Here is a 27,074-nt window from a genome sequence, read left to right as displayed (position 1 = left end):
TCACATTTCTAGAGTGCTTTAAGTTCTGCAAAACACTTTCATCACAACAACCCTGTGAGGTAGGAAAAAAAAAGATATCTTCCTGATTTTATAGAGACAGCTGTTGATATGTATCTGCAATCATAAAACTATTACGTGCCTAACGTAGTAATTTAACAGTAGGACTCTGGATGCCAAGGTCAAGACTATTTCTATTGTGCTCCATTCTGTTCAAAAGAAGAAAACATTGGCTAATCTATACTGTCAGTGTGATCCCTAAAGGGATTCATGGGTAATACTGCACCAACATAGAGGAGCCCACACTGGTCCACACTTCTTTGGCTTCCAATAGCAAGTCAGAGGGTGATGAGTGAAAAAGGTCACCTCTCTATGTCTCCCCAGAAAGTCTGAGACCTTGAAATAATAGATGAGCCGATCCACCCTCCACTGATGCAGATTATATCTGAGACTTGGAAGAGAACTTAGAAAATACTTATGATTTTAAAAATTGATTACCCTACATCCAGCCTATGTCCTTATCCTCTTGGAAGTTTGCTCAGCTGGCCCCCAGACCAAAAAAAATTTTTTTTAATTAAATATATATATATACACACACATATGTACACACATATATGTATATATACACATATATGCATATATGTATATATGTATGTGCGTGTGCATGTGTGTATATATATATTTTTTTCTATTGCTGGACCCATATTCAAAATCTCTCCCTCTTGATGAGACCCACCACAGTTTGTGTTCCACTGGCTTACACAATCTTTGAGAATTAAATAGCAACTCAGCTATAACCTTTGCCGATTCCCATGATCTCTCTTTGCCTCAGTTTCACCGTTGGTCAAACAATGGAGAATTAACAAAATATCCTCTGCATATCAGAGTAATGAAAATATTCATTGAATACTTTGAGAACTTCTACACCATTAGGGAACATAAGAGTAGAAGTTTGGCCCTATTATCATCCTCATTTTAGTCAGTGGGGGTACTGAGGCTCACATAGGTCATGACTTGCCTGAAGTAACATAGCTAATTATTGATAGTGCAAGGACTCAAAGACAGACTGTTCGAATCCCAGACCACCATAGCATTCTGGCTTTGTGGATCTAGAACTGTTGGGACTCATATCTTAGATATAAGCATAGAATATTGAAAGGAAAATGAAGAATATCTGTCTACCTATAAGGGAGCATGATTTTTAGAACCATCACAATAACTGTGTCCTTAATCAGTGCCTCCCATTTGGAAGGTTTCATTTTGTTAATTACATTTTCCCTAGATAACAACCATGCTCATTCATCATACTAATATCATTATAATTGATTCCTCTAAGTCACCTTTTTGAAATGAATTCTCATACTTTTATATCACAGTCTATTCTTCCCATCCTATCTAACATACACACACACACACACACACACACACACACACACAGCACTCCCAATGCACCCTCCACCTTGTGGACTAGCACCCTTAGATCATGCATTGTGCTTACTGACTCCTCACCAAGTAGTGCCCTGTACTTTAAAGGTGGCTATGAGTAGAACCATAATTAGGGCAAGGCAATTGTACTCTTTTTCCCCCAGAACATTATTTTTTACAAGACGCTGCCAATACTCACAATCCATCTTGTAGAATAGAAACACCTGACCTTAGAACCTATTGCTGTTGTTGTTTGGTTGTTTTAATTGTATCCAATTCTTTGTGACCCTATTTGGGGCTTGCTTGGCAAGGATGCTGGAATGGTTTGCCATTTCTTTCTCCAGCTCATTTTACAAAAGAGGAAACTGAGGCAAACAGGGTTTAGTGACTTCTCCAGGGTCACACAGCTTGTTTCTGAGGCTAGATTTGAATTTAGTTCTTTTTGACTCTAGTCTTTGTCCTAATCCAATGTGCCACCCAGCTGCCTCTTAGAATCTGTTAATTGGAATTAGGAGCAGCCAGGCAGCCCAGTGGATCAAGCACAAGGCCTGGAATCAGGAAGACTCATGTTCAAATCTGGTTTCCGACACTAGCTGTGTGACCCTGGAGAAGTCCCTTAACCTCTGTTTGGGTCAGCTCTCTCATCTGTAAAATCGGATTATAATAGCATCTATTTCCTAGGTTTTCTGGGAAGAACAAATCATATGATCATTGTAAAGTGCATAGCACAGTGCCTGGAATATAGTTAGCATTATATAAATGTTAGCTCTCATTATTATTCTTGATCAGTTAAAATAGAAAGCTACAACATATCAAGCTGTAGTAAGGTCTTCCCCTCCCTGCCCTGTTCCTACCACCAACAAATGACAGTGTACTCATGCTGTTTTCTCCAGACTCAGATTATGGTACATGCCCAATTTCTTGTCATGGCTCTGTCCAGGAAGGTCCCCATCCTGATACTCTATTACTGTTATCAGCAATGGTGATCAGAACAAGTAATGGCCTTAAGCTGTTTTCATTAGTGGAATGGAGAAAAGCCATACCCAATCCATTAGAGAAGCTCTATTGTATCAAGAGCTTAGAGGAAGCCAGCTGCCTGCCAGTGGGCACAGAGCAAGTTGGCCTTAAAGAGGATTTTCAGCAGCGATTAAACAAGTCACCATTTCCACTCATGAGAAAGTTTGTTAGGGTTTTCCTCCTCACTTTTTTTTTTCTTTTCAGCCATAACTAGTCTGTCTATAAGATATTTACCTAATAGTCCTTTATTGTTACTGAGAATTCTGGCAATCATCAACAGTATTCATAGAGAAGAATTAGTTGCAACTCTAAATTAGCTTTCTGATGCACTTGGTTAATATCTTTAGTAAGTTTCAATTCTTGAATCTCTATTTAGTGAGTGGTGGATTTTTTCTTAATATTTCTCACCTTATTAGAGCAGTGATATGTAAACTCCAAATTAAAAAAAAACATTAAATATTTTCTATTCTTTCTACCATTACAAAGAATCACTTTCATTTCTCTATGGAGTCAAGAACTTGAGATAAGTCTCACTTCTGACACATACCAGCCGTGTGATCCTGGGCAAGTCACATAGCCTCCCAGTGTTGTGCTTGTTGATCTGTATTGGCAGAAAGCATTTCCTTATGCAAGTCAGATCACAAGTGCAGCCCCTATCTCTGTCCTTGTCCTCTATGAAATCATTATGAGTATGCATGGGCAACAAGCATTTTAGGTGCCTACTATGTGCCAGCCAATGGGCTAAGAACTGGGGGTAAAAAGAAAGGCAAAAATTAACAAAACAACGGTCCTTGCTCTCAAGGAGTTCACAGTCTAATGGGAGGGATAGCTTGAAAACAAGTTATGTGGCACAGTGGATCCGGAGTTAGAAAGACCTGAATTCAAATCCACCCTTAGATACTTGCTTGTTACATGATCCTGGGCAAGTCACTTAATCTCTGCCTAGCTCTGTCTCCTCATCAGGGTTGTTGTGAGTATTCAAATAATATAATAATTGTAAAATGTTTAACATAATGCCTGACTCATAGTAAGCACTATATAAATATCAGCTATCATTATCATGAGCTATGTATAAACAAGATACAGACCAAATAAAGTAGGGGCACTAAGATTGAGGAGGAGGGGGAGAGGACTGATTGAAGGAGATAAGGGTTCAAATATCGCCCCTGATGCTTGCTCGCTATGTTACTATGGCCAAGTCACTTAACCTTTGTAGAACTCAGTTTCCTCATGTATAAAATGAGGGGGGTAAAGTAGATGGCTTCTATGATCCTTTCTTGTAAGGTGTAAAAAGTTAATTATTAATAATCTAATCTGAAAAAATATATAATTGGACTTATGAAAAATTATACCTATATAAAAATTACAGGTTTAGAAAAATTATAATTGTGCAGTAAGTTCATTCGTGGTTGCCATTCAAATGTAAGAATATTTTTAACTACTGGCCTAATTTGGGGGGCCTAATCTGACTGGAGGACTAATCTGGGGACTTTTGACTGGCTGGCTATCTGACTACTATTAATTTAATGTGGGCCGTTTAAAAATTTCTTCCACACTGCTCCCAAATTGATAAGCAAAAGATTAAGAAGCCTCTTAACTAAATAATCAACGCAGAGTTTATTTATGAGATACAATTTAAAATGAAGAATACAGGGAAATAAAATGTACAACCTGACTGTGTTCCTTCGGTCTCTTCCTACCTTTTGCAACTGGAACTTTTTTTAATACAATAAGGACTATTGCTGCCTCTGGCCTTAGGGTATGTTCCACTTTCACTACTCAGGTCCTTTATTCTAACTCCAAGTCCCTTTCACTTTGTCTATCCCCCTGCTTCTAACTTTCCTCTCCTTACTGCCACTGCTGAACCCCCGTGTTTCTCTCTCACTGACCTCTCCTTCCATTCTCCTAGTGCTCCAGTGTCATTCTCTGTTCCGTTCATCTCATCAGCCCCCCTGCTGTCTCTAGTCTCCGGAGTCCTCCTTAATCTTGTCCTTCAGCCTCCTCTTTTCTTGCTCTTAGCTTTTTCTCCTTCCCCCCATCTCTTAGTGCTGCAGCCTTTCTGCTCTTTTAATCTTCTCCGCCCCCCTCAATCTTGTCCGCGCACCTCCCTTGCCATCTAACTCCCAGGTCTATATATGTATCTTACTTCTCTCCACTCAAATCTCGGGTTTTTTTGTGCCCCCACAGACCCCAAGCTAATCCGCCAGCCACAGCTGCATCTGGGGGGACAGGGACACTCAAGTGTCTCGTGCGTACCATACCCAGGGACCTCGGCATGGGCTACGCCAGAGCCCGGCCTGGACGAGCCCAGGATCTCTCAGATAGATCCGCTCAGGGCAGAGGGAGCTGGGGCTCTCTCCCCAAGCTGTCTGACCTGGCATCTTGTACAGCCCACGGGGCTTTTTGGCTCAACTGAAGCAGAGGAGGAGGGGCACCAGCAACTCCCACACAGAAGAGACCCTAAGGGCCTAAGGCTTTCTAATCTCAGCCCAAAGATAGGGTCCCCAAATCAAAATAAATTTCCACAAAGGATAAGATCATGTGCTCCTTTGTGGCTTGAAATCATTATTAGTAGAAGGAGTTCCCACAACAGGACCATTCTGACCCATTGAAATTAGAGTCTCTTCATAAAAAACAACAACAGCAACAACCAGAAAACATTCTTACATCCAATATTCTTGGATTTCTCTAGTTCAGGCAAGACTTGTTTTTCATCCTGCTCCCCTCCCCTTAGCCTAAAATATAATCGTTCCTTCATGAGGCATCTGTTGGCATTGACTTTTACCGCACTGATTTCTGACCCCGTCCATTTAGCAATCAAGCCAGTCAGAGCATCTCAGTCGCCAGGATCCCAAAGCACAGCTGCTTTGACCAGTCCTGTCTCCTAAGGACTCTCAAAATTGAAAGAACCTTGAGCGTGGCCCTGGAATTTAGCTTCTTTGCCAAGAACAAAGCCCATCTGTTTCCCTGGGTTTTCAGAGACTTGTAGATTCATTCCCAAAGGAAGCAAGGTTTGATCACAAGCAAGTAAGGGAGACAGTCTGAGGCTGTTGTTCCAAAGGATGAGAGCTCTCTTTACATAAGGTCTTCAGAGTGGCAAATTACCACTGGTGCTTAGAATATGTCCTTTGATCCAGACCACCATCCAGAGAGGTCAATGCTGTTATTAGCCCCATTTACAAGAAACCAGGGATCAGAGGTCAAGTAACTTGTCCCAGGGTCATGAAGCTAGTAATTGCTGGAGGCAGGATTCAAACACAGGTCTTTCTGGCTTTAAGGACATGCATGCCAAAGGGAAGACTTTAGATTTTACACACCCATCCAAATAGCATGAAGACAATAATATATAGATGGGAAATGGTTGATGTTAGCAAGGATAGCTAAGCAGATGGGCTACTCCTATCAGAGGGAACAGTGTGAGTAAGGGCAAAGAAGTGGGGAAACAGGGGCATTGTGTCACAGAAGTTGGTCTAAAATAGAACATGTGAGGACTGTGGTGGAAGCCTCAAAGGCCAAATCACACAGCTCAGCCCACTGCCAGGCTGAGAGACAGCTCCTTCTTAATTTTGTCAATTTAGCATGTGTGGCCACCAGCCAGTTTTAGGGGAGGTCAAAGCAGGGAATCGATCCACAGGTTGACAAAGATCGGAATGATCTTGTGTGCCAGTAATTTCTAATATGGCTTCCCCTTTTCGGTGAGTCGAAAGAAAGTTTTGAACCTAATGCGTTCATAACAGTTGCCTATAATGTGCAAGGCACAGGATGGGTGGGGAAGGGGGCATGCAAAGGCAGAAAAATGAAAGTGCTCTTGATCCCCAAGGCATTCACACTTTATGACTGGAATACTGGAAGGTTCTTAGAGAGGGGAAGGCAAAATAATTTGAAGGAGAGGAAGCAATTGAGAATGGGGAGCTTCAGAGAAGGTTTCTGGAGGAGGGAGCAGCTGAGCTGGTGCTTGAAGGAAGAAAGGATTCTGGGAAGCAGAGATGAGAGAGGCAATGTACCCCAGACATGGAAAACTACCTGGGCAAAGGGGCAAAGTTGCAAAATAGCATGCCAAGTTTGGGAGGAAGCTAATAGCTCTGTTTGACTAAACACTGCACCACCTAGCTGCCCCAAAAGCTGACATTTCTGTGGAGTCTCTGGTTTGTACAGAGTTGTCTACATGCTATTCAAACGTGAGCTCCCTGAGGGCAGAAATTGGGTTTTGCCTTTCTTTGTAACTACGGTGTTTAGCTGAGTGTTTGGGATATGTAGTGGGTAGAGTTTAAAAAGTACTCATTGGGGCAGCTAGGTGGCGCAGTAGATAGAGCACTGGCCCTGGATTCAGGAGTACCTGAGTTCAAATCCAGCCTCAGACACTTGACACTTACTAGCTGTGTGACCCTGGGCAAGTCACTTAACCCAAATTGCCTCGCCAAAAAAAAAAGTGCTCATTGATGATGATGATGAGCCATAAGCAGCAGGGTATCCTGTAAAGAGTGATTTTTCAGAGGACCTGAATTAAAATCCTAACTCTTCTACTTCAAATGGCTTTAGAAAAGTCACAACCTCTTTGGGTCCCATTTCTCCCCTCTATAAACTGAGGGCATAGGATGAGATCACTGCTAAGATCCCCTTCCTTTCCAGAATAGAAAGTATAGGTTTCTTTGATCTAGAACTAGAAGGGTTTTTAAAATCCATCCAGTCCAACTGCTAGGCAGCTAGGTGGTGCCACAGGGCATAGAGCACTGGACTTGGAATCAGAAAGACTCACCTTCCTGAGTTCAAATCCAGCCTCAAATTGTATGGTCTCGGGCAAATAACTTACTTGCCTCAGTTCTTCATGTGTAAAATGAGCTACAGAAAGAAATGGCAAACCACACTAGTATGCTTGTCAAGAAAACCACAAATGGGGTCACCAAGAGTTGGACACGACTGAGAAACTGAAAAATAACAACAATCTGACTCCCTCCTTTTACAGTTGTCCTCAGTCGAGGCCCTGGGAAGTTAAATAATCTCGTCATGGGATCCTAGATTTCAAGCTGAGAGGGACCTTCAAAGGCATCTAGTCTAACTCCCTGATTTTACAAAGGAAGAAACTGAAGCCCAGAGAAATTAAATGCTTTGCCCATGGTCACATAGGCAGTTAAAAGTATCAGAGGCAGGATTCTAACCTGCTTTCTGTGACTCCAAAATCAGTATTCTTTCCTTAAGAACTATCCAGATCATAAAAACCATTGAACCCCAATGACAACAAATCATACCTCCCCTTTCTCAACTTGATAAGCTGTCCAAGGAGTAAAGAGCCCCTGAGCCCTAATAAAACAAAAACAAAAACAAAAACAAAAACAAAAACAAAAACAAAAACAAGCCTGTGCTTGTATTCCCTCTTTAGGTTTAGAGGGAATCTCTATCTAGGCTTCATCGTCTTAGATACAGAGACGGTTCTCTGCCTTCATTTTCCTCTGTGCCTGATCCCTCTAGGCCGAGCTTTGCCTTCTCCTAGTAGTTAATGAATTTGTCATGACAAAAATCCTTTTTTTAAAAAAAAAATAGAATTTTAAGAGAATATATCATGTACAAATTAAAACGATCCATTTCACGAAAACAAATCTGGGCCTCCATGGTGCATTCCAACAAACCTCTGATAATTAGGACTGTTGCTTAATTGCCCCTTTCCAGTTTCTGCTGGAGCCCAGAGCTAGCTAAGAGGATTAGGCTCCACTTGGATCTTAAGGCCCTCTTCTTAACTGGCAGGATCTAATCCTGATTTCTTGCTGTTTATATTTTCTAAATTTGTGGAAATCGAGAGACAAAGCCCTTAGCTTCTGGGCCCTTCATTTCACACTTCAGTTGCCCTGCATTGTACATAGATCTGCAGTGTCTCCTTTGCCAATTAGGACTGTTGTGAATTATTTGCAAGAGACTCGGGAAAGAATGGCATTTAGACTTTGGAAACAGTTTTGTTTCTAAGCATTTATCTCCCCTAGGAGCCCTCCCAAGTTGTTTCCCATTCATCCTATTCATTCATTCATTCAGTCAAGACTGGTTTATAAGTGTCTTCTGTATTCGAACGACAGAGTTGAGAACAGAAATTTACCTTGCCTTCATGGAGGTAAGAAGATATCCCTTTTCCTTCCTCATTTTGATTATCTGCTCAAAATTAAGCCCTATGCATTAAGCACAAAAAATGCCCAACTTGGGCTGGATAACAGGTGCACTGTGTATGAAATGCAAGCTTTCTTTCAGGATCCCTTGAAGCAGCTTTCAAACATGTCTTCTTCGCTCTGCATGCAAGGTCTATTCATACAGATAATTTTATTACAATGAGATTACTTATTTACTAGAGCAGCAAGAGTCTTGCATGAGAAAGGGAATTCAACTGGGTAGCTGTTTGCAAAATCTAATTTTGAAAAATTTTTGAACCAGACTTGTGGGTTCCATCCATTTTTCCATGTGTATTGGGTATGGAACTCTTTACATATATGTTGTCTCTCCGATAGAATGTAAACTTCCTGAAGACAGGAACCGTTTTTTCTTTGCATCTTCACCTACCACTCAGGGCCATTGTGAGGATCAAATGAAATAATATATGTACAGTGCTTAGCACAGTGTGCCTAGCCCAGAGGAGGTTCCATGTATTTGTCCACTCCCCCACTCCCAAATCCTTGGCACAGGATCTGGCATATACTAAGTGCTTGATAAACACTTATTCATTGATTGATTTCAATAGTGTTGGGACCTCCCAATTAGAGAACTCCTTCAACCAATCTAAATCAGCACCTGTCCTGTATAGTCTGGAGGAGTTACCTGGGGACCTAAGAGATTAAATAACATGGGGAGGGGGCGAGGAGTGTCACACAGCCAATGTATGAGAGAAGTGGAATTTAGACTCCTGTTCAATTAATCCAGAGACTGGTTTACCCCCGAGTTGTAAGTTCTAAAGAAGCCCAAAAGGATGTGTCCTGCAGTGATTTGTTTGGCTGGCTCTAGATAGAATTGTGAAATAGGCAGAGGAGTATGGTTGTCTCTTTTCTGTGCCTCATTCACTCACTCCCTTGCTCAATCAGTCACCAGTCATCTAGCAAACCTCTACCATGTCCTTACCACTTTGATAGCTACTAGGGATACCCGGGCAGAAATAATGCATCCCCCGCTTCCTATTTCTGTCCTTTCCCCTCCACTCCTTAGCTTCAAATGACCAAAGCCTGTCCAAGCTGGCCAACAGCCCACCCTGTCCTCTTCCCTTCATCAAAACTCACCTCTCATGGGACAGCTAGGTGGCGCAGTGGATAAAGCACCAGCCCTGGATTCAGGAGGGACCTGAGTTCAAAACCAGCCTCAGACACTTGACACTTACCAGCTGTGTGACACTGGGCAAGTCACTTAACCCTCATTGTCCTGAATGAATGAATGAATGAATGAATGAATGAATGAATGAATGAATGAATGAATGAATAAACAAATTAATTAATTAATGAAATTAAGGCTCACCTCTCCCAGGCACCACAGTCTTTGGACCTTCCTAGGTCACCAATCATCTCCCTAAGTAAGGTAGGGGGTGTTGACAGCTGATAATGGCTTCTTATAGAACACTCTTCAGTAGCATTTACCTTTTAACTGGGATGGGGGCTGGGGTGTCTTAAAAACACAGTACCATAACATTAAAGAATAATTCTTTATTATTTCCTAATGAATTTGTCTGAGGCAGCCAGGTGGTACTGGGGATGGGAGTCAAGAAGACCTGAGTTCGCAGCTTCCCTCGCATCTTAGCTGTGTGAACCTAGCCAAGTTACTTAACCTCTCTCCACCTCAGTTTCCCCATCTAGAAAATGGAAATGATAAGAAAATCTGCCTTACAGATCTGTTGTGAGGATCAGATGAGATGACATACATACATGTACATACATATATATAAATATATATATGAACTTCACAGATTTTAAAGCACTATAGGAATGCACTATATTAGAATTTCTGGTGGTTTGACATAGCAGAGTAAGGTTAAAGATAAATTTTGTCAAGGAGGTCTTTCAAATCACTCCATACCACCAATCTAATCTGCCTTCATGTTAGGCCCATCTTAGAAATAGTGGTTGTTGTTTGTCTGTCATTCTTGAAGAAGACCCTGACATCAGGGTGATGTCATCACTTGCACTGAATTGGATTTAAGTGAGGGAGGGCTATGCAAGGTCACCAGGCCTCACTCTTTCCTCCTGACCCATCTGGGTCCAGTGGCAAGATATACATTAGGATGACTAGAGATGGCCCCAGATGTTTTGAGGCAATTGGGGTTAAGTGACTTGTCCAGGGTCACACAGCTAGTAAGTGTCTGAGGTGAGATTTGAACTCAGGTCCTCTTAGCTCCAGGGTTGGTACTCTATACACTCCACTACCTAGCTGCCCCCCAGAAATAGTATTGCACAGAGAAAGAAACTGATATTTGACTTATAAGTTTGCTTAATTTGATTGACCTCATTAATAGTAGTATTTGGGAACTCATGAAAGATTAGCAAAAATATTCAAGGAAGCTGAGCAAAATTAATTCAAACTAAAGTTTAAACCATGTCCCATATCCAAAGCCAGAAGGGATGGGAGCTACTTTGGATCTGATCCAACAAGCATTTATGACATGCCTTCTGTGTGCAAGGTCCTGGGCATGCAAAGACAATAGCAACAAACAAATCCTTGCCCTCAAGACACTTACATTCAACTTGAGGATGTGACAACATGGAAGCAGACAGTAAATACGTGATTATTTGGGGAGAAAAGGGGGAGCAGCAAAGGCTTCCTGTTGGAGGTGACACCTCAGCATGGCCTTGAGCAAAGGTTTTCAGATCTTTGGGTTTCAGGACACTCTGAAAATTAATGAGGCCTCCAAAGAGCTTTTTTTTTTTGGGGGGGGGGCGGGGGGTTATGTGTGTCAATATTTACCATATTAGAGATTAAAATGTTTTAGTATAATGATAAAAATAATTTTTTACCTTAACCCTCCCCCCAAAAGGGTCTTCTGTAGCTGCCTCCCAACCCACCAGTTTTTCCAACCCCTCATTTTTCTTGTTTCCTAAGAATCGGCCCTGGAAGTGCCTCTGCTTCCCCCTTGCACTGGCAGTGTTCTAATTCAGCTGCTCTCCTGTTTACAAGGTTCAGCTGTACCATGACGCGGACATTTTTCATCTTGTGTCATGTACCACATCTGTGAATTCCTCCCTTCCAGACAAAATGGCCTCACTTTTTTGGTTGTTTGTTGCTATAACATGGGAAGTTCCAGTAAACATTGTCAGTGTCAGGTTTCCATTTCACTTCCTTTGTTTGTTGTTATTAGCTTGTAACGACAGGGCTTCTCATTTCCTGTTTGACATCTAGCTGTGCTTAAGTGGAAACACATCCTAAGAATCCTCGTTTCTCTCGAGCTTGAAGGTTTCCAAAGTACTTTCTTCATCATGGGCTGTGAGGTTGGTAGTGTGGCTATTGTTATCCCCAATTTAGAGATAAGAAAACTAAGAGACATTAAGTGTCTGGCCCAGGATTATTGTGAAATAAATGCTTGTTTATTGACTTACCAATTAAATGACTTTAGGGCAGTTTATTAAACACACATGATGTGCCAGGCCCTGTATTAGGTGTTGGGGGCACAAAAACAAAAATGAATAGTCTTCACACTCAAGTGTTTAATCCCACTTGGGGGGATGGGGAGTATCATACATATGTATGAAAATGCAAAATATATGAAAATTGGAAACAAAAGCTTTCTAACAAATAGGGAAAAGAGAGAAGGCTTCTTGTAGAAGGTGACATTTGAACTCAGCCTTGAAGTGAGTTAGGGATGCCACAGGATGATGGTGAGGAGAGAGAAGTTTCCAGGTGTGGGGGAGAGCCTGGACATTGGCATGGTCAGTTTGGCAGGAAAGTAGCCTTTATTAGAGGGAGTGATCTCCTCTGAGTGGAGACTCTGTCAGCGAAACCCTCCATGCCTTAGTAGACACTCTAATGAGCTGCTGTGGCCTAAATCAATCAAATAATTAATAGGTAAGTGAATAAATTAATAAATAGATAATTGAGTAAGTGAAAGAATGAATGAGGGAATGAATTAAAATAGACAGAATAGATAATAGATAGATAGATAGATAGATAGATAGATAGATAGATAGATAGATAGATAGATAGATAGATAGATAGATAGATAGATAGATGAAAGTTATTACATCTCCAGGAAGCCAACCAAGGATAAGCCTATCCACACTTAGCTAGGACAACCCTCAGTTGATAGACAAATATACTTTGGGGGACCCTTTGCTGGTGGTCCTTCACTGATATCACTTTTGAAATCCCAAGGTCATCTTTCAGCCATGATGAAGCATTGGAGAAGTGGAGGACGTTAGTGGAGACGAAGACCTATATGAATGATCCATTTCAAAGGTGTAACTAGTTAGAAACTGTGATGAGTGGTCTCTTTCTCCTCACTTGGAGGTACCATATATTATCCCTCAAAGGTCACCAGGAAATAGGTAGACAATTGTGGGGCAACATGGGTATAAATAGAAAGTTGCAACCCTTTGACCATACTCTGTATGGTGGATTTAGGTTCCACTTACAGAACAAAGGATTTAAGGGAATGCAAGAAAGCTTACTAAATAGAAAAATGGCCTAGGAATCAAGAACTGGATTCAAGTCCTACCACTGGGGCATCTAGATGATGTAGTAGATAAAATGCTGGGCCTGGGGTTAGGAAGATGTGAGTTAGTGTAATGAGGAGCTAGGACTAAATGATCTCTCAAATTCCTTAGACTTTGCATCTATGATTCTATGAACCATCTGCATGGGCCCCCCTTTGAGCTGATACCAGTGGGCACCCTTCCTTCTCCTTCTCTTTTTTTTTGTTTTCTCCTCCTCCTCCTCTAACTCCCTTTCTCCTACCACCATTCAGTCTTTTATTCCATGCTTTTTATCCTTCAGTTCCCCAAAGACAACAAGGAACAGAACTTTTGTTCCTTACCTTTGGCTTCTCCAAATGTTGTGCTCCAGAGAGCAGTTTCTAGTCTCTATGGAGATATTTACACATCCTGATGCCATGCTGTTCTTCCTATTTTGTCCTCTGGCTTCTTGCCAGGTGGGAAAGCTGAAATAAAAGAACCACTGACAAGTGGACCACAGAAGACATGTGTGTTCACCTAGATCTCAGGGTTATGATTTCAGTTCTATAGATGTTCCCCCTCCCACTGTAGTTCACAAACCCTTGTCTCTTTTCTTTAAGAAGATATACATGAACTGCCATGGCTGGAGGGCTGGGAATCATTCCTTGGTGGTCAGATTTCTGGATTTCATCTTCTCCAAACTTAACCATACCCTTGATGTTTACTTAAGTCATTGACAGGCCCATATTTTAAGCCTTTGTCACTCTGTAGGACCTACCAGCATTTCTGCGCAGTCATTGAAAGCCATGGGGTCATGGCTAAGTCAAAGCGAGCCATTGGAATAAGACTTTAGTGGAATCATTTGTAAAGTTCAAAAACCAATGCTTTCATCTCTGTGGTTATATCTTCCCACCAAGGCTGGTTTGGGGTGATTAATGGACCAGAATTCATGCTAGCTTGACTAAGACCAGCCAGAGAATATGCCCGAGAGGCACATAGCTTTCAGTGGCTCCCAGTCCTCTCCATGCCGCACTGAGAGAGCAAAATAGAGATGGTTGTATAACTATATCAGAAAAGCCAAGCTGTAACTAGTAGTTTGGGTGCCCGGGGCAAGCAGCACTAAACACGCCCTTCAATCAGCTGGTTAAAGACCATAACACTGGCCCCCGTCAGGAAAGCCTATGGCGCAGACAACTCAAAGATATATGATCTATGTACAAATCCAATCTGTATTACCTCTGCAACTCTGGACACAGTTTTCTTATGTGTTAAATGAGGGAGTTTGATTGGTTGATGCATAGAGCCCCTCCAGCTCTGTTCTTACAACTAGTAAACTCTGAGCTATCTGCCAGTTCTTGATTCTCTGATCCTAAAAACAACTCCCTTGTCAAGAAATGGGCATTCTAGATTATCTCATGGATGCCGCACCAAGGCTAAGGGAAAGAAGAGTTTACCTGTTGTTCTGCCATTGGGTAAGAAGCCCCATTTTCTGGACCCTTACTGTTGTCATTATCATCATAGCTAGCATTTATGTAGTAGTTTGTAAAACACTTTACAAAGATCATCTCATTTGATTCTCACAACAACTCTGGGAGGTAGGTGCTATTATTATCTCCATTTTGTAGATGAGGAAACTGAGACAGAGGTTAAGTAACTTGCCCAACGTCACACAGGTAGGAAGTGTCTGAGGTTGGATTTGAACTCAGATCTTCTTGACTTTGGGTCCAGCATTCTATTTACTGTGCCACCTAATTTAATTATCCATGCTATATAGTGTCTTTACTGCTCAAAGTGTAATTGCTATTAAAATGTAAATATAATTAATTTCAAAGTTTCACAGTCTTTAAAAATCATTATTTTAAATGCTCATGCCCTCTAAATTTCAGCGCCCTGGGACCAAGAACCAGTCACCCCACCCTAGTTATGGCTCTGCATATATGGTATGTGTTCATTTCCACATAAAGCCCTTCCATTTAATGGTCTCAACTCTGGGTTGAAAAAAAAATAAAATAAAATAACTTCAGAGTGCTAACACAAGGGTAACTGTTTGAGGCCACACAGAATATAATTCTGCTATGAGTGCACATGTAAGTTGTTACCTCCTCTAGTGAGAGCAATAGGTTAGCCCTTTGTTTGGATTCTATATAAAGATTTAAAATTTAACCATTGCCATTTTCAACTTTAGAAAAATTTCCTCCCCTTCTTGCTTGGCATTCTCTCTTCTCTTCCCTTTCCTCTTCTTTCCTCCCTCTTGGCATGATCCCTAAGAATAAATATTTCAAGGGCCCAACAGGTCAAGTTCTCTCCCAAAATTTCTCTTGACTTCAAAAGGGTGCAGGGGAAATTAAATGTATGGACTCTTCCAGGACCTTATCTCAGTTTCAGGGAACATTTGGAGAGTGCCCTCATCATTTGCCCCATTTGAATTTGCAGTCAGATTCCAAGGAATTCTACTGGCATCTGGGTTTGAGAATGCTGGAAGGAAGAACTCTATAGGGAGAAGAGAGGAGACAGCAATAGACAGCTTGAGGAACCAGGGTCTGAGCTCACTCTCAACATAGGGTGCGACATCTTGATCTCCTTCCCCTTCTTTAATGGGTTTGGATTTGCTTGTTTGGCACAGGTCTCAGATTAGGGAATAAGAAAACTTTTTGGTCAATTAAAGGCCTCTTAGTTCATCTGAGCTATTTTTAACTAAAATCCCCTACAATTGGTTTTTTTCTAAAGGAAGGAAGGAAGGAAGGAAGGAAGGAAGGAAGGAAGGAAGGAAGGAAGGAAGGAAGGAAGGAAGGAAGGAAGGAAGGAAGGAAGGAAGGAAGGAAGGAAGGAAGGAAGGAAGGAAGGAAGGAAGGAAGGAAGGAAGGAATCCTGTCACCTAAAGAAAAATCTAATTTTAAATTTTGGCAGACATCATTGGTTCCACCAAGTGTCCAGAAAACTTTCTGCTTAAAGCTCTTCAGATAAGTCAATAAGACAGAAGAAGACAAATAAAAAATATTGCCTTTTCTTAATGTGTTGTGACCTGAGAACTTGATTTATTTGCCTGCTTCACTTCTGGAGCACCTTCCATCTGGAGAGCTCACCACTCCTCAGCACACTTTTTAATTTCTTAACAATGAGCACCCTTTATACAACACAGTAGTAGAAGAACAGAAGTGAGAAGAAGAAGCAAAGGAAAGAGAAATGCAGAAATGAAAACAGGGCTAACTTCAGGGAGCCAAGACGTAGATGTTAATTTCATGAGCCAATACCCTGGCGAGGTAGATGCTGTTGTTATGCCAACTTTGCAGGCTGGGAAACTGAGGCTTTAAATGGTTAAATGCCATGTCTAGAAACACACAAGTAAGTAGGTAATCCCAGGATTATAAATTTAGAGCTTAAAGTTCCCTTAGAGTCCAACTTTATTTTACATATAAGGAAACTGAGGCACCAAGAGCTTAAGTTATTTGCTGGGAGGTGCACAGCTTCTAAGTGTCTGCAGCAGTATTTTAACATGAGTTCTTTTGACTCCATGCCTGGTGTTAACTACACATAGAGTAGGAATGACCCCTACCAGAGTATAGGGCTCAGTGTTTCTTGACTCCTTGGCTGGTCAACCTGTGACCTTACTGTACAAAAAAGTGAGGCATCAGTGAGATGTTCTAATGCCCCTATCATACATTTTAATAGCAAAATAATAAAAGTACATATGTAGGTATAAATGTGAATAGTAAGTTAAATCAGTTAACAGGCATTTCTCTTTAAGAATGGAGCTAGAAATGCAGATATAAGAATGGAACAGTTCCTGCCTTCAAGGAGTTTACATTTTATTGGGGGAAACAACATATACACATGTTAATAAATTTAAAAATAGATATATAGTGTTAAGGAGTATTAGGTAATGGAAAATCCAAGGTAATTTTGGAGAGGAAGGTATTATAGGGAGAGTTCTCTATTAGAGAGAGATTTGTAGGAAGTAGATGATTCCAAGAGGCAGATGGGAGAGGAGAGCATTCCAGACAGAGGACAACTTCTACAAAAGTATAGTGTTGGCAAATGTAATATCACTTATAAAGGACAGCATTTGAGCCAGTTTGATTGCAATGTAGACTGTGTGAAGAAGGAACATCAGGTGAAATAAGTCCGGGAAGATAGGTAATAGTCATGTTATAAAAGACTTTCAATGCCACATTTGACCTGAGAGACAATAAGAAATCACTACAGTGTTTTGAGAAAGGGCATTGATGTTGTCAGACCTTCATTTTAGGAATATTACTTTTGCAGCTTTGTGGAAGATGAATTGCAGTGGACACAGAATTGAGGACAGGAGATCAATCAAGAGGTCATTGTGATAGTCTACCCAAAAAAGGGAGGCGGGGCAGAGTCAAGTTTATTGTGTTGGGAAGCAGTGCAATGAGCTTCCTCCCACAAATACTTCCTAAAAGACCTAGAAAATGCACAAATCCTGATGGGGAAATCCAGAATTGATAACGATCTGACCTAGGTTGGTTATAGGGCCAATGGAGAGAAGGAGATTTTGTGGAGGCAGAAATGACAAGAATTAGTAACTGATTGGATATGTGATCTAAGGGAGAGTAGAATGACCATCAACTTCAGAATCTGGTTAATTGGATGGCTGGTGGTTTCTATAAAAGCAGTAGGTCAGTTTGAAAGAGACATATATTTGGAAGAGAGAAATAAGCTGTTTGGGGGCATACTGAGTTTGAGGTGCTTATGGGACCTCTATTGGGAAATGTCTAATTGACTGACATGTGCGCGCGTGCACAAGAGAGAGAGAGAGACGCTAAAACTCAGTATAAAGATCGTGATGTCAGTTATAAAAAGATAATCATTGAAATGATGGGAGCTTAGGAGATCACCCAGAAAAAGAATAGGGAGATAGGGTACAGAACAGAATCTTGGGATTCATTCAAAGTTGAGCATGATGTGGATGATAATCCAACCATGGATGCTAGAATAAGAGGCCCCGCGGTTTAGAGGAGAGGAGGAGAGAACAGTAACATGAAAATTCAGAGAAGAGAAAGTTTTCAGGTTTGGGGGGTGGGGCAGTCAACAATGTCAGTTGTGGAAGAGAGGTTAGGAAGGATCAGCACAAAAAAAGAAGTCCATTGACTTTGAACACATATAAATGACACATATAGTTTTTCAACAGGCTTCCTAAAAATGGCACTCCACAACTGGACACAGTATTCCAGATGGGGCAAGCCCAGGACAGAGTGTAATTGGACTCTCTCTCACTCAAAACATTCTCAATGAAACCCACCACCACCACATTAGCTTTTAGCAATCAAATCGCTGAGCATCCTTGGTGAAATAGAAACTTTGCCCCCCACCCATTCCCAAGTTTTGCTTTTTCCTGCTTTAAAGAAAAGCTGATATTATTTAATAAACAAATTTATTTGTCACGAAAAGATGATTGTAAGGGTAGTGAGCATAAAGGACACCAGCCTCCACATATTAAAACAAGGATGTAGACTATCAGCCCTGGATCAAGAGCCTCTGTGAATACCAAAATCCACTTATTTCTGCTCTTAACTTGAGACTTCCTTTTCCTCATTCCCCTCCCTCTTCCCCCTCCCTTTCTACCCTCTATTCCTCTAATTCTTTTCTCCATTCTTCTTGGCCTCTCTTCCATATCTTTTCTCCCAATCTCCTTGAGTTTCTCCTCCCTCTTCCATGATTTTGTTACATTTCCATTAAACAAATCAAGAACTTTGCAAAGAAATCATTTCTCCCTCATCCCCTCTTCTCTTTTTCCCATCTCATGTTTCCTTCTCTCTCCCTTTCCATTTCCCTTCTCCTTTAAAAATAAAATAAAGCTGGTCAACCTCGGGGCGGGGTGGGGGGAATAATTTACCTCAAGCCATATACCTTTTTTCTCTCCTCACATAACTGTATTAGCAATTGAGTGTCTAGACTTCTTGGAACATTAGATGTCATTTGGAGTTTATTCAGAGAACCTGAAAATGATTCTTCAGGCCTCTTGGCCTATGAAAAAATGGGTGGACCACATCCCCAAACCAACCACAGTCAGCCATGATGCTCGACACCATGTCGGCAATCTCAAAGAAAGGCCATTTGTCATGGTTTGGTGCCTCTGGGTCACCAGGTAAGGAAGTCAGAGTAAGGAAAGGATGTTATTCTTGTCAGGGTTCCATTGAGTAGAACCCAGAGGAGCTTGGCAAGTCTAGAAGACAGATTCTTGAACTCAAGAAATCCTTCTAGTCATCAAGGGTTCCTAACATAGGGATCTGGGAATGTTTGTTTTAATATATGGACAACTGGAGTTTGGGGGGGGGTTGTATAATTAATTTCCCTTCTAATCCTGTGCATTTTATTTTGCACATTTGAAAACATTCTGAGATGGGGGCCATAGGTTTTTAATTTTGGTTTTTGGTTTTTGAGGGGCAATGGGGGTTGACTTGCCCAAGGTCACACAGCTAGTAAGTGTCAAGTGTCTGAGGCCAGATTTGAACTCAGGTCCTCCTAAATCCAGGGCTAGTACTTTATCCACTGCGCCACCTAGCTGCCCTGGGTCCCCAGGTTTTGGCAGGCTGCCAAAGGGTCCTTGAAACAAGCAAGAATCTCTATGCCAACTCTTTGCTATATGTCATCTTGATGACAAATAAATGAACATGTTGATAGATAAACGAATGAATAAACATCTAAATTAGTAAACAGACAGGGGCAGACCGACAGACAGACATTCAGACTCTGATGGTCCTTTTTACCTACATTATTTAGGCTGACTGACATTGCTTTGGGAACTTGAAGGGATCAGAACAAGGAAAGTTGGGAGTTATTTGTGACCAACAGCCCAAGCTGCAAGTTAAAATTACATGTGGGTGAGCGTATTGCCTATTAGTTTTAGGCTGCCTCCTGTGAGACTTTACTGGGATTACCAGGCAGATCCAAGATTCCAATAACCTCTCTCTACACACCCCCACAGCCCCCCCCCCATTAATGACCTGTCCATTCCTTCTCATCATCTGGTTTTCTTGTCTGTGTCTTTCCATAAGTTTCCTGTAAAGGATTTACCCAAAGAAAGGCTCTCCTAGCTCCCCAAAACTTTATATAGATATTATCCGTAGATAATGTGTTCAAGCACCTTGAGAAAAAGCGATCCTCCTTCTGTTTCCAATCAGGCTTCTGCAGCCTGCCCAGAACTCTGTCCTCTGAGCCTTCTGTGGCCTCAGCAAGTCAGCCAGAAAGAGGAAACGAGACGAGTCAATTTGTACGGAGCCAAGTATGAGCTGAACTCATTCTGGCCCATAATATCCCCATTAGCTCCATGAGTCAGAGGAGGCCAGAAGTAGAAAACAAGCATGTAGGGTGGGCCTCTTAGAAGAGTTTTGGAGAATAGAGCGTGTGGGAAAGAAATCCCCACTGAAATGCAGCTCAGAATTGGAAAGTGTCCTTCACTGGAGGTCAGGAGACATGGATTCAAATTCCACATTTGCCTCTTCCCATCTAGGTGGCTCAGTCAACAGAGGCTCAATTTGGAGTCAGGAATACCTGAGCTTAAGTCTCCCCTCCAGCATTTACTCCTTGTGTGACCTTGGGCAAGTCATTTCACCTCTTTCTGCCTCAGTTTCCTTATCTTTAAGATGGGGATAATAATAGTATCTATCTTCCAAGGTTGTTGTAAGGACCAACTGAAATATTGGAAGTGTTTTGCAAACCTTAAAGTGATATATAAATGTTCACTGTTCTTATTCTTATCATCATCATCATTATTTTCTCATGACCTTGAGAAAGGCACACCCTTCCTTTGAGCCTTGTTTGGACTCAATGACTTCTCAGTCCCAGCTTTAAGTCGATGAACCTGTGAAGAAGCTACTTTACCTTTCTAGGCCTCGGTTTCCTTCTCTATAATAGGGAACTGAATTAGATGACATTTGAGTCCCCTACTGGTCTATGCTCTTATGAGTCTGAGATCTTCCCAACATGCATTGCGTTACTAGGATACCTCATAGGTTATGTGTGGTAGCATCCTGAACCGGGATGGAACTACTTTGAACTCCCCTTTCCCCTCCTCCTTGGTGTTCCCCCATTCCCCTACTCCTTCCCTTCCTTCATAGTAGAAAGAGCACTGACGCTAGAGATGAAAGACCAGTGAATTAATCAATAGGCACTGATTAAATTCGTACTGTGATAGATAACTGTCAGACACTGTGCTTGGCACTGGTGATACACACACACACACACACACACACACACACACACACACACTCACACACAAGCACACTAATAAAAATAAAATTAGTAAAATGGTCCCTGACCTCAAAGGGACATTCCATTGGAGCAGACATACATACATGTATATGTACATACATGTGTGTATATGTAGTTGTATACACATATATACAGATACACACACATATATACAGGACACATGTGTGTATTATATATAAAATATAGTCATATGTATAATAATATGTATCATATATATATATAATAAAGACAAAATAAATAATACCCTTGGCCTCATTATTTTTGAGATGTGCAATGTAGGAGAAAACATTTAACTTCTCTGGGCCCCCATTTTCTCACCTGCAAGATGGGGACGATGATGTCTACCTTGGCATCCGCACAGGGCTGTTGGAACAATAAACTGAATTGACTCTATAACATGCAAAAAACCATCTATCGGGGGCGGCTAGGTGGTGCAGTGGATAAAGCACAGGCCCTGGATTCAGGAGTACCTGAGTTCAAATCCGGCCTCAGACACTTGACACTTACTAGCTGTGTGACCCTGGGCAAGTCACTTAACCCCCATTGCCCTGCAAAAAAAAAAAATAGAAAAAAAAAACCATCTATCAATCAAGAAGTATTTATTAAGCACCTACTATGTGCCAGGCATTGGGAATAAAACCACAAAAACACAAAACCCACTAAATGTTCCCTGCTCCCAGAGAGTAGAAGGATTTTGCAAATGGTTAAAACATAAAGGATTATCGTCATTCCATGCAGGCTCTCACAACATCCTGTTGAGCTGAGTTTTAATGTAGGGGATGAGTTTTGCTGGGCTCTAATTACAGTCAGATCATAGGCTCATTGAGGGAATTAGATGGAGCAGAGGATAGAGTGCCAGGACTGGAGTCAAGAAGGCTCACCTTCTTGTTGCTTACTAGCTGGGCATGTCACTTTACCATTTGCCTCAGTTTCCTCCTATGTAAAATGAGTCAGAGAAGAAAATGGCCAGCCACTCCCATATCTTTGCTAATAAATCTCCAAATGGGATCACAGAGTCAGACACAGCTGGAATTAGAGCAAATAGGGACCCCAGAAGTCATTCAATCTTTGGTCTTCACTTTGTAGAGGAGAAAACTGAGGTTCATAGAGGCAAATCAAGGTCACACAGCCAGTAAGTGGCAAAGCTGGTATTTGAACCCAGATTCTCCAACTCTAATTCTGACTTTCTTTCAACTCTGCCACCCTACCTCTGGTGGGAGTCAGTTGTATGACAGTGACTGAAAAATCCTCCTGAGAATTGGGCCAGTAGAACTCTCAAGTCAAAGGTAGTGCCTAGGCATCCAGGATAGGCCTCATTCAGACATGTTGCCCATTGGAATCTGACTCTTGGAAGTCAAGAGCTAATGATATGGCACTCATTGATGTGAGCATCACAGTGTGCTCTGGTCAATGCCTGACTCCAGGTATCCCCCTTCACCAACTATTCCCATGGGGGATATTCACTTAACAAGCATTTGTTCTTTCAAAAAACATTTATTATGTGCCTATTGTATACAAAACACTATGATGGATGCAAATACAAGGTTCAGGTGAGATATGATCTCTCCCCTGAAGATGCTTACCATGTCCTGGGGTGATAAGGCACCAACATACATAGCTGAAATACACAATACCAAATGACAAACACCTTGGAGAATTGACACCATAATGCACTTTATGGGGTCCAAATGGGATGAGCTGTGGGACCAGGGCAAGGGAACAAGAGATAGGGACAAAGACAGGTGACTTGATGATATAAAGGACAACAGCTAGTTTGGACACTTAGTTTTCTGTTCCTAGCCTCAAATTGAGCACACCATGGGAGGTTGATGTTTTAATCTAGGATAGAAATTCCTGGTTTATATTTAGCCATCATCAAAAATAAATATGAAACATTTAAACCTTCCTAGGGCTTGATTCTCAGATCAGACGCCTTCCTTTCATGAACATGCATTTTAGATAACAGGACCAAGATCTGTGGCCATGTTTTAGATACTGAGTATGTGGATTTATGCAATACCCTAATATTTGCATTCAGTAAATGAAACTGAATAAATAACGGTAGACTATGTAACTTTCCGTAAAACTCTTCTCTCTAACTTGTATATATTGTGAAGCTTGTTTATATAAAGAAATTCTGGTCCTAAAGATCAGGTCTGTGAGTCAAATTTCAGAAACTTATTTGCTGCTTAACATCATAAGAAAATAGAGCAAAATAAATCCAGCGCCTATTGAATTGTCCAGTGTCCAGAACCAGAAAGAATTGTGATTAGTGCCTCTGGCATTCTTAAGATAGACTTCAAGTTCACATAATCATAATGATAATGACACAAAATACATTAGATTCGTTATCTTATTTAATCCTCACAACTGCACAATGTCAGTATTATTATTATCCCCATTTTGTGGGTAAGGACTATGACTTGCTAGGGTTTAAGTCAAGATTTGAACCCAGGAATTCAGCCCTCCTGCCAATTCACCTCATATAAGCTGATACTTCTAGACCTCACTAAATAATCAATCAACAAACATTTATGAAGTCCCTTTTGTGTGCCAGACACTGTGCTGAGCATTAGATACAAAGAAAGGCAAGAAGGAAAAATCCTTTTCCCTCCAGGGGCTTATATTCTTATGGGGTTAAACAATTCGGCGAAGAGAAGAAAGAAACAGATAATAGCTAACACATGAAGCACTTTTAGGTTTACAAACTTTATGTATTAACATACATTATCATTTCTGATCCTCACAGCAACCTAGTGAAGTAGATGATATTATTATTCTCATTTTACACCTGAAGAAACTGAGGCAGACATAGGTTAAGGGACTAGCCCAATTGAGTATCTGAGGCAGGATTTGAATTCTGATCTTCCTGACTACAAGTCCTATGCCATAGAGATAATCAGGTTTAATAGAAGTTTCATTATATATCTGTAATAAAGACTGATGAATAAAGAGATGGTGTGGTAGAATTTAAAGTCAAAAAGATCTGGCTTCAGACACAGTTCAGACACTTGTTAGATTTGTGTGTTTAAAAAATCAGTCTCTCAGCAGCTAGGTGGTTCACTGGATAAAGCACCAGCCCTGGATTCAGGAGGGCCTGAGTTCAAATCAATCCTCAGACACTTGACACTAACTAGCTGTATGACCCTGGGCAAGTCACTTAACCCTCATTGCCCCACCCCGCCCCCCAAAAAATCAGTGTCTCACACAATGCAAGGCACATAATAAATGCTTGTTGACTTGACCTGTCTAGAAAAATGGAGATTATAGTACAGTATCAGGAAGCTGCTTTCTAAAATGTAAAACAGTATGGCCACATGAATTATTATTTGACAAAATAGTTGGCCACAAATTATGCCTCCATTAAAGAGAATATTTCTAAAGGCTAATGTTCTATTGTACAACCTCTTGCTTCCATGGGGATAAGAAGGAATCTAAAGAGGTGGGTGTTTGTGGTTTGGCTTTAATTAACTGCTCTGATCCTTTCTTGTTTTGGATGCCAACATTGCCAGGCAGGACCCCTTTAGGCCAGGGTGGGGTCTTGTTCTGTCATTTCTTTATTCTTTGTCAAAATATGATTCTGAAGTGAATAAGGCGTTGTACCGTGGGTGCTGGGTAATAGATCATTGTCTGACTTAGTCTATGCTTTGCATACCAAACACTCACGTGGATTTACCTGTGATTCCCTCTAGTATGTGACTGCGGCTGCACCTATGCAAGGGACCTACATTCCCCAGTACACTCCTGTGCCTCCAACAGCCGTCCCTATAGAAGTAAGTTTACTTTTGTTCTTCCAGGGAGAGCTAAGGGGGAGGTTTGTTGGGGTGTGGGGGGGAGCCATGCATAGCATCCCAGTGCTCTCCCATACAGCCTTATTCCCCAGTACATGGAGGAATCACTGGATGCAAATGAGCATGGCTGATAGGGCTGGCACTGAGAGTTTTGTCAAGAGAAGTCAGACTTACCATCCTCTACATGGTCATGGCTTTGCTTTGTGCATGAAATAACATGATCTAGTCAAAGATCTTAACAAGTGTTTGGCATCACTTAATTTGGGGGGGTTGGGCTTTTTGGGGGGGAAGAAGGGACCCTGGAAACACAATCTCTATTCCCCATACCCTGACCACCTAAAAGCCTTGAATGCTGGTCCAACAGTAAATAAAGCTGTTAGCTTATGACCTCTAGGGAATGAGCTTTGAGCTGTTACTTCCTTCCTGCAAAGGAAAAAAAAGAAACGGAGTGACTAACCCCCATCCTTTGTCTTTGCATAAGAAAGGGGACTGCTTTGTCATCCTTCAGGAAGGCTCTGTCTCTCTCTTTTTTCTTTCTTCCCCACTTTGGTGTGTCACACCAATACAATGATAGACTTTTCCTGATGCCTCAAAGCAACAGCCATCCCAGCATTCTGTGACACATACCTTTGTCCCTGTATATAGATGTGTGTGCATATTTGTGTGTTCTTAGGAAAAGGGAGGGGAAAGGAAGAAAGAGATTGAAAGGGAATTGGAGGGCAGCTGGGTGGTGCAGTGGATAGGGCACTGGCCCTGGATTCAGGAGGAACTGAGTTTAGGTCTGGTTTCAGACACTTGACATTTACTAGCTGTGTGACCCTGGGCAAGTCACTTAACCCTCATTGCACCCCAAAAAAAAATTTTTTAAAAGAAAAGAAAGGGAATTGAAGAGGGATGGGGACAGCGGAAGGAAAGAAGATTGGAAAAGAGATGAAAGAAAGGAAAGAAAATGAGAGATAAGTAGATAAATAAGTGACTATATTGTAGAGCTAAAGATGATATATGCATAAGTACATATATAGATTAGCAGATTTATAAATGTAAGGAAGCATAGATTGGTAGCTAGACACATGCAAAAAAGAGGGGGAGGGAGATGATGAAGAAGAAAGGAAGGAAAGAAGAAAGGAAGGAAGAAGGAAAAGAAAAAAAATTTTTTAATCTAGCTATATATATACATATATAGGTGTATATATATAAGCCATATATAGATGATACAGGCTTAATTAGATAAATAGAATGGTAGACACATAAGAAGAAAGAGAGGAGGGAGATAAAGAAGAAAGACGGAATGAAGGAAAAAGGGTAAAGGAGAAAAGAAAGAAAGAAAAGAGAAAGGTAGATATATAGATGGTAGATATACATATATATGCACAAGTAGCTATGTAGATAGACACATAGAGGAGATAAAAGGGGAAATTTATTAGCAAGATGAAAAAATGATAATGATGGAGATAATCTAGAATGATCATTTTACCTTAAGAAGGCCACAAGACAAATTGTGAGTTTAGAGGATCTGCTATTTACCAGACATCATGCTGGACAACAAAGACAAAAAAAACAAATAGTTCCTGCCCTCAGGGAGTTTCCATTCTATTAGGTGGAAATACTGTATACACATATACGTAAATATTTAAAATACACAATTTGAATGCTGAGTACTTTGTGATAGCATCCAGGGGCTTGAGAAAGGCTTCCTGAGCTTTGAAGGAAGTTGAAAAGGTGGAAATGAGAAAGAAGAGCATTCAAGTCTTGGAGCCTGGGTTCTTTGGGTTTTCTATGGTTTTACCCCTTGTTTTTCCATTGCTACTGTTTTCCCCTCCTGTTACCTTTTTGTCATCACAGCCTTCTGATTGAGGTTCCTTCCCTTCAGCTGGGCTTCCTTCGCAAGGGTTCCCTCTTTGTGGGGTCAAGCAGGTGCTAGCACCCATAGTACCTATGTCTGGAACACTCAGATTTTGGGAGGGGGCACCAACAAGTCCTTTAGGCAACAGAG

General features: G+C 41.2%; 1 protein-coding gene across 3 annotated transcripts in view; it reads left to right on the top strand.

Moving 5' to 3' along the window:
* Positions 1-27,074, top strand: part of RBMS3 (RNA binding motif single stranded interacting protein 3) — a 1,425,793-nt gene that overhangs the window by 1,382,969 nt on the left and 15,750 nt on the right. For 2 of the 3 annotated variants that reach the window (XM_043965565.1, XM_043965566.1), the window contains 2 exons: positions 14,942-14,995; positions 24,983-25,063. In XM_043965565.1, coding sequence (XP_043821500.1) covers positions 14,942-14,995; positions 24,983-25,063 — 135 coding nt within the window. The remainder of the gene's footprint in view (positions 1-14,941; positions 14,996-24,982; positions 25,064-27,074) is intronic. The other variant, XM_043965567.1, reaches the window with a different exon arrangement.

This window comes from Dromiciops gliroides, chromosome 5 (assembly GCF_019393635.1).
Source record: "Dromiciops gliroides isolate mDroGli1 chromosome 5, mDroGli1.pri, whole genome shotgun sequence".
In the NCBI taxonomy this organism is placed as follows: Eukaryota; Metazoa; Chordata; class Mammalia; order Microbiotheria; family Microbiotheriidae; genus Dromiciops; species Dromiciops gliroides.
This window is presented reverse-complemented; position numbering and strand designations above follow the sequence as displayed.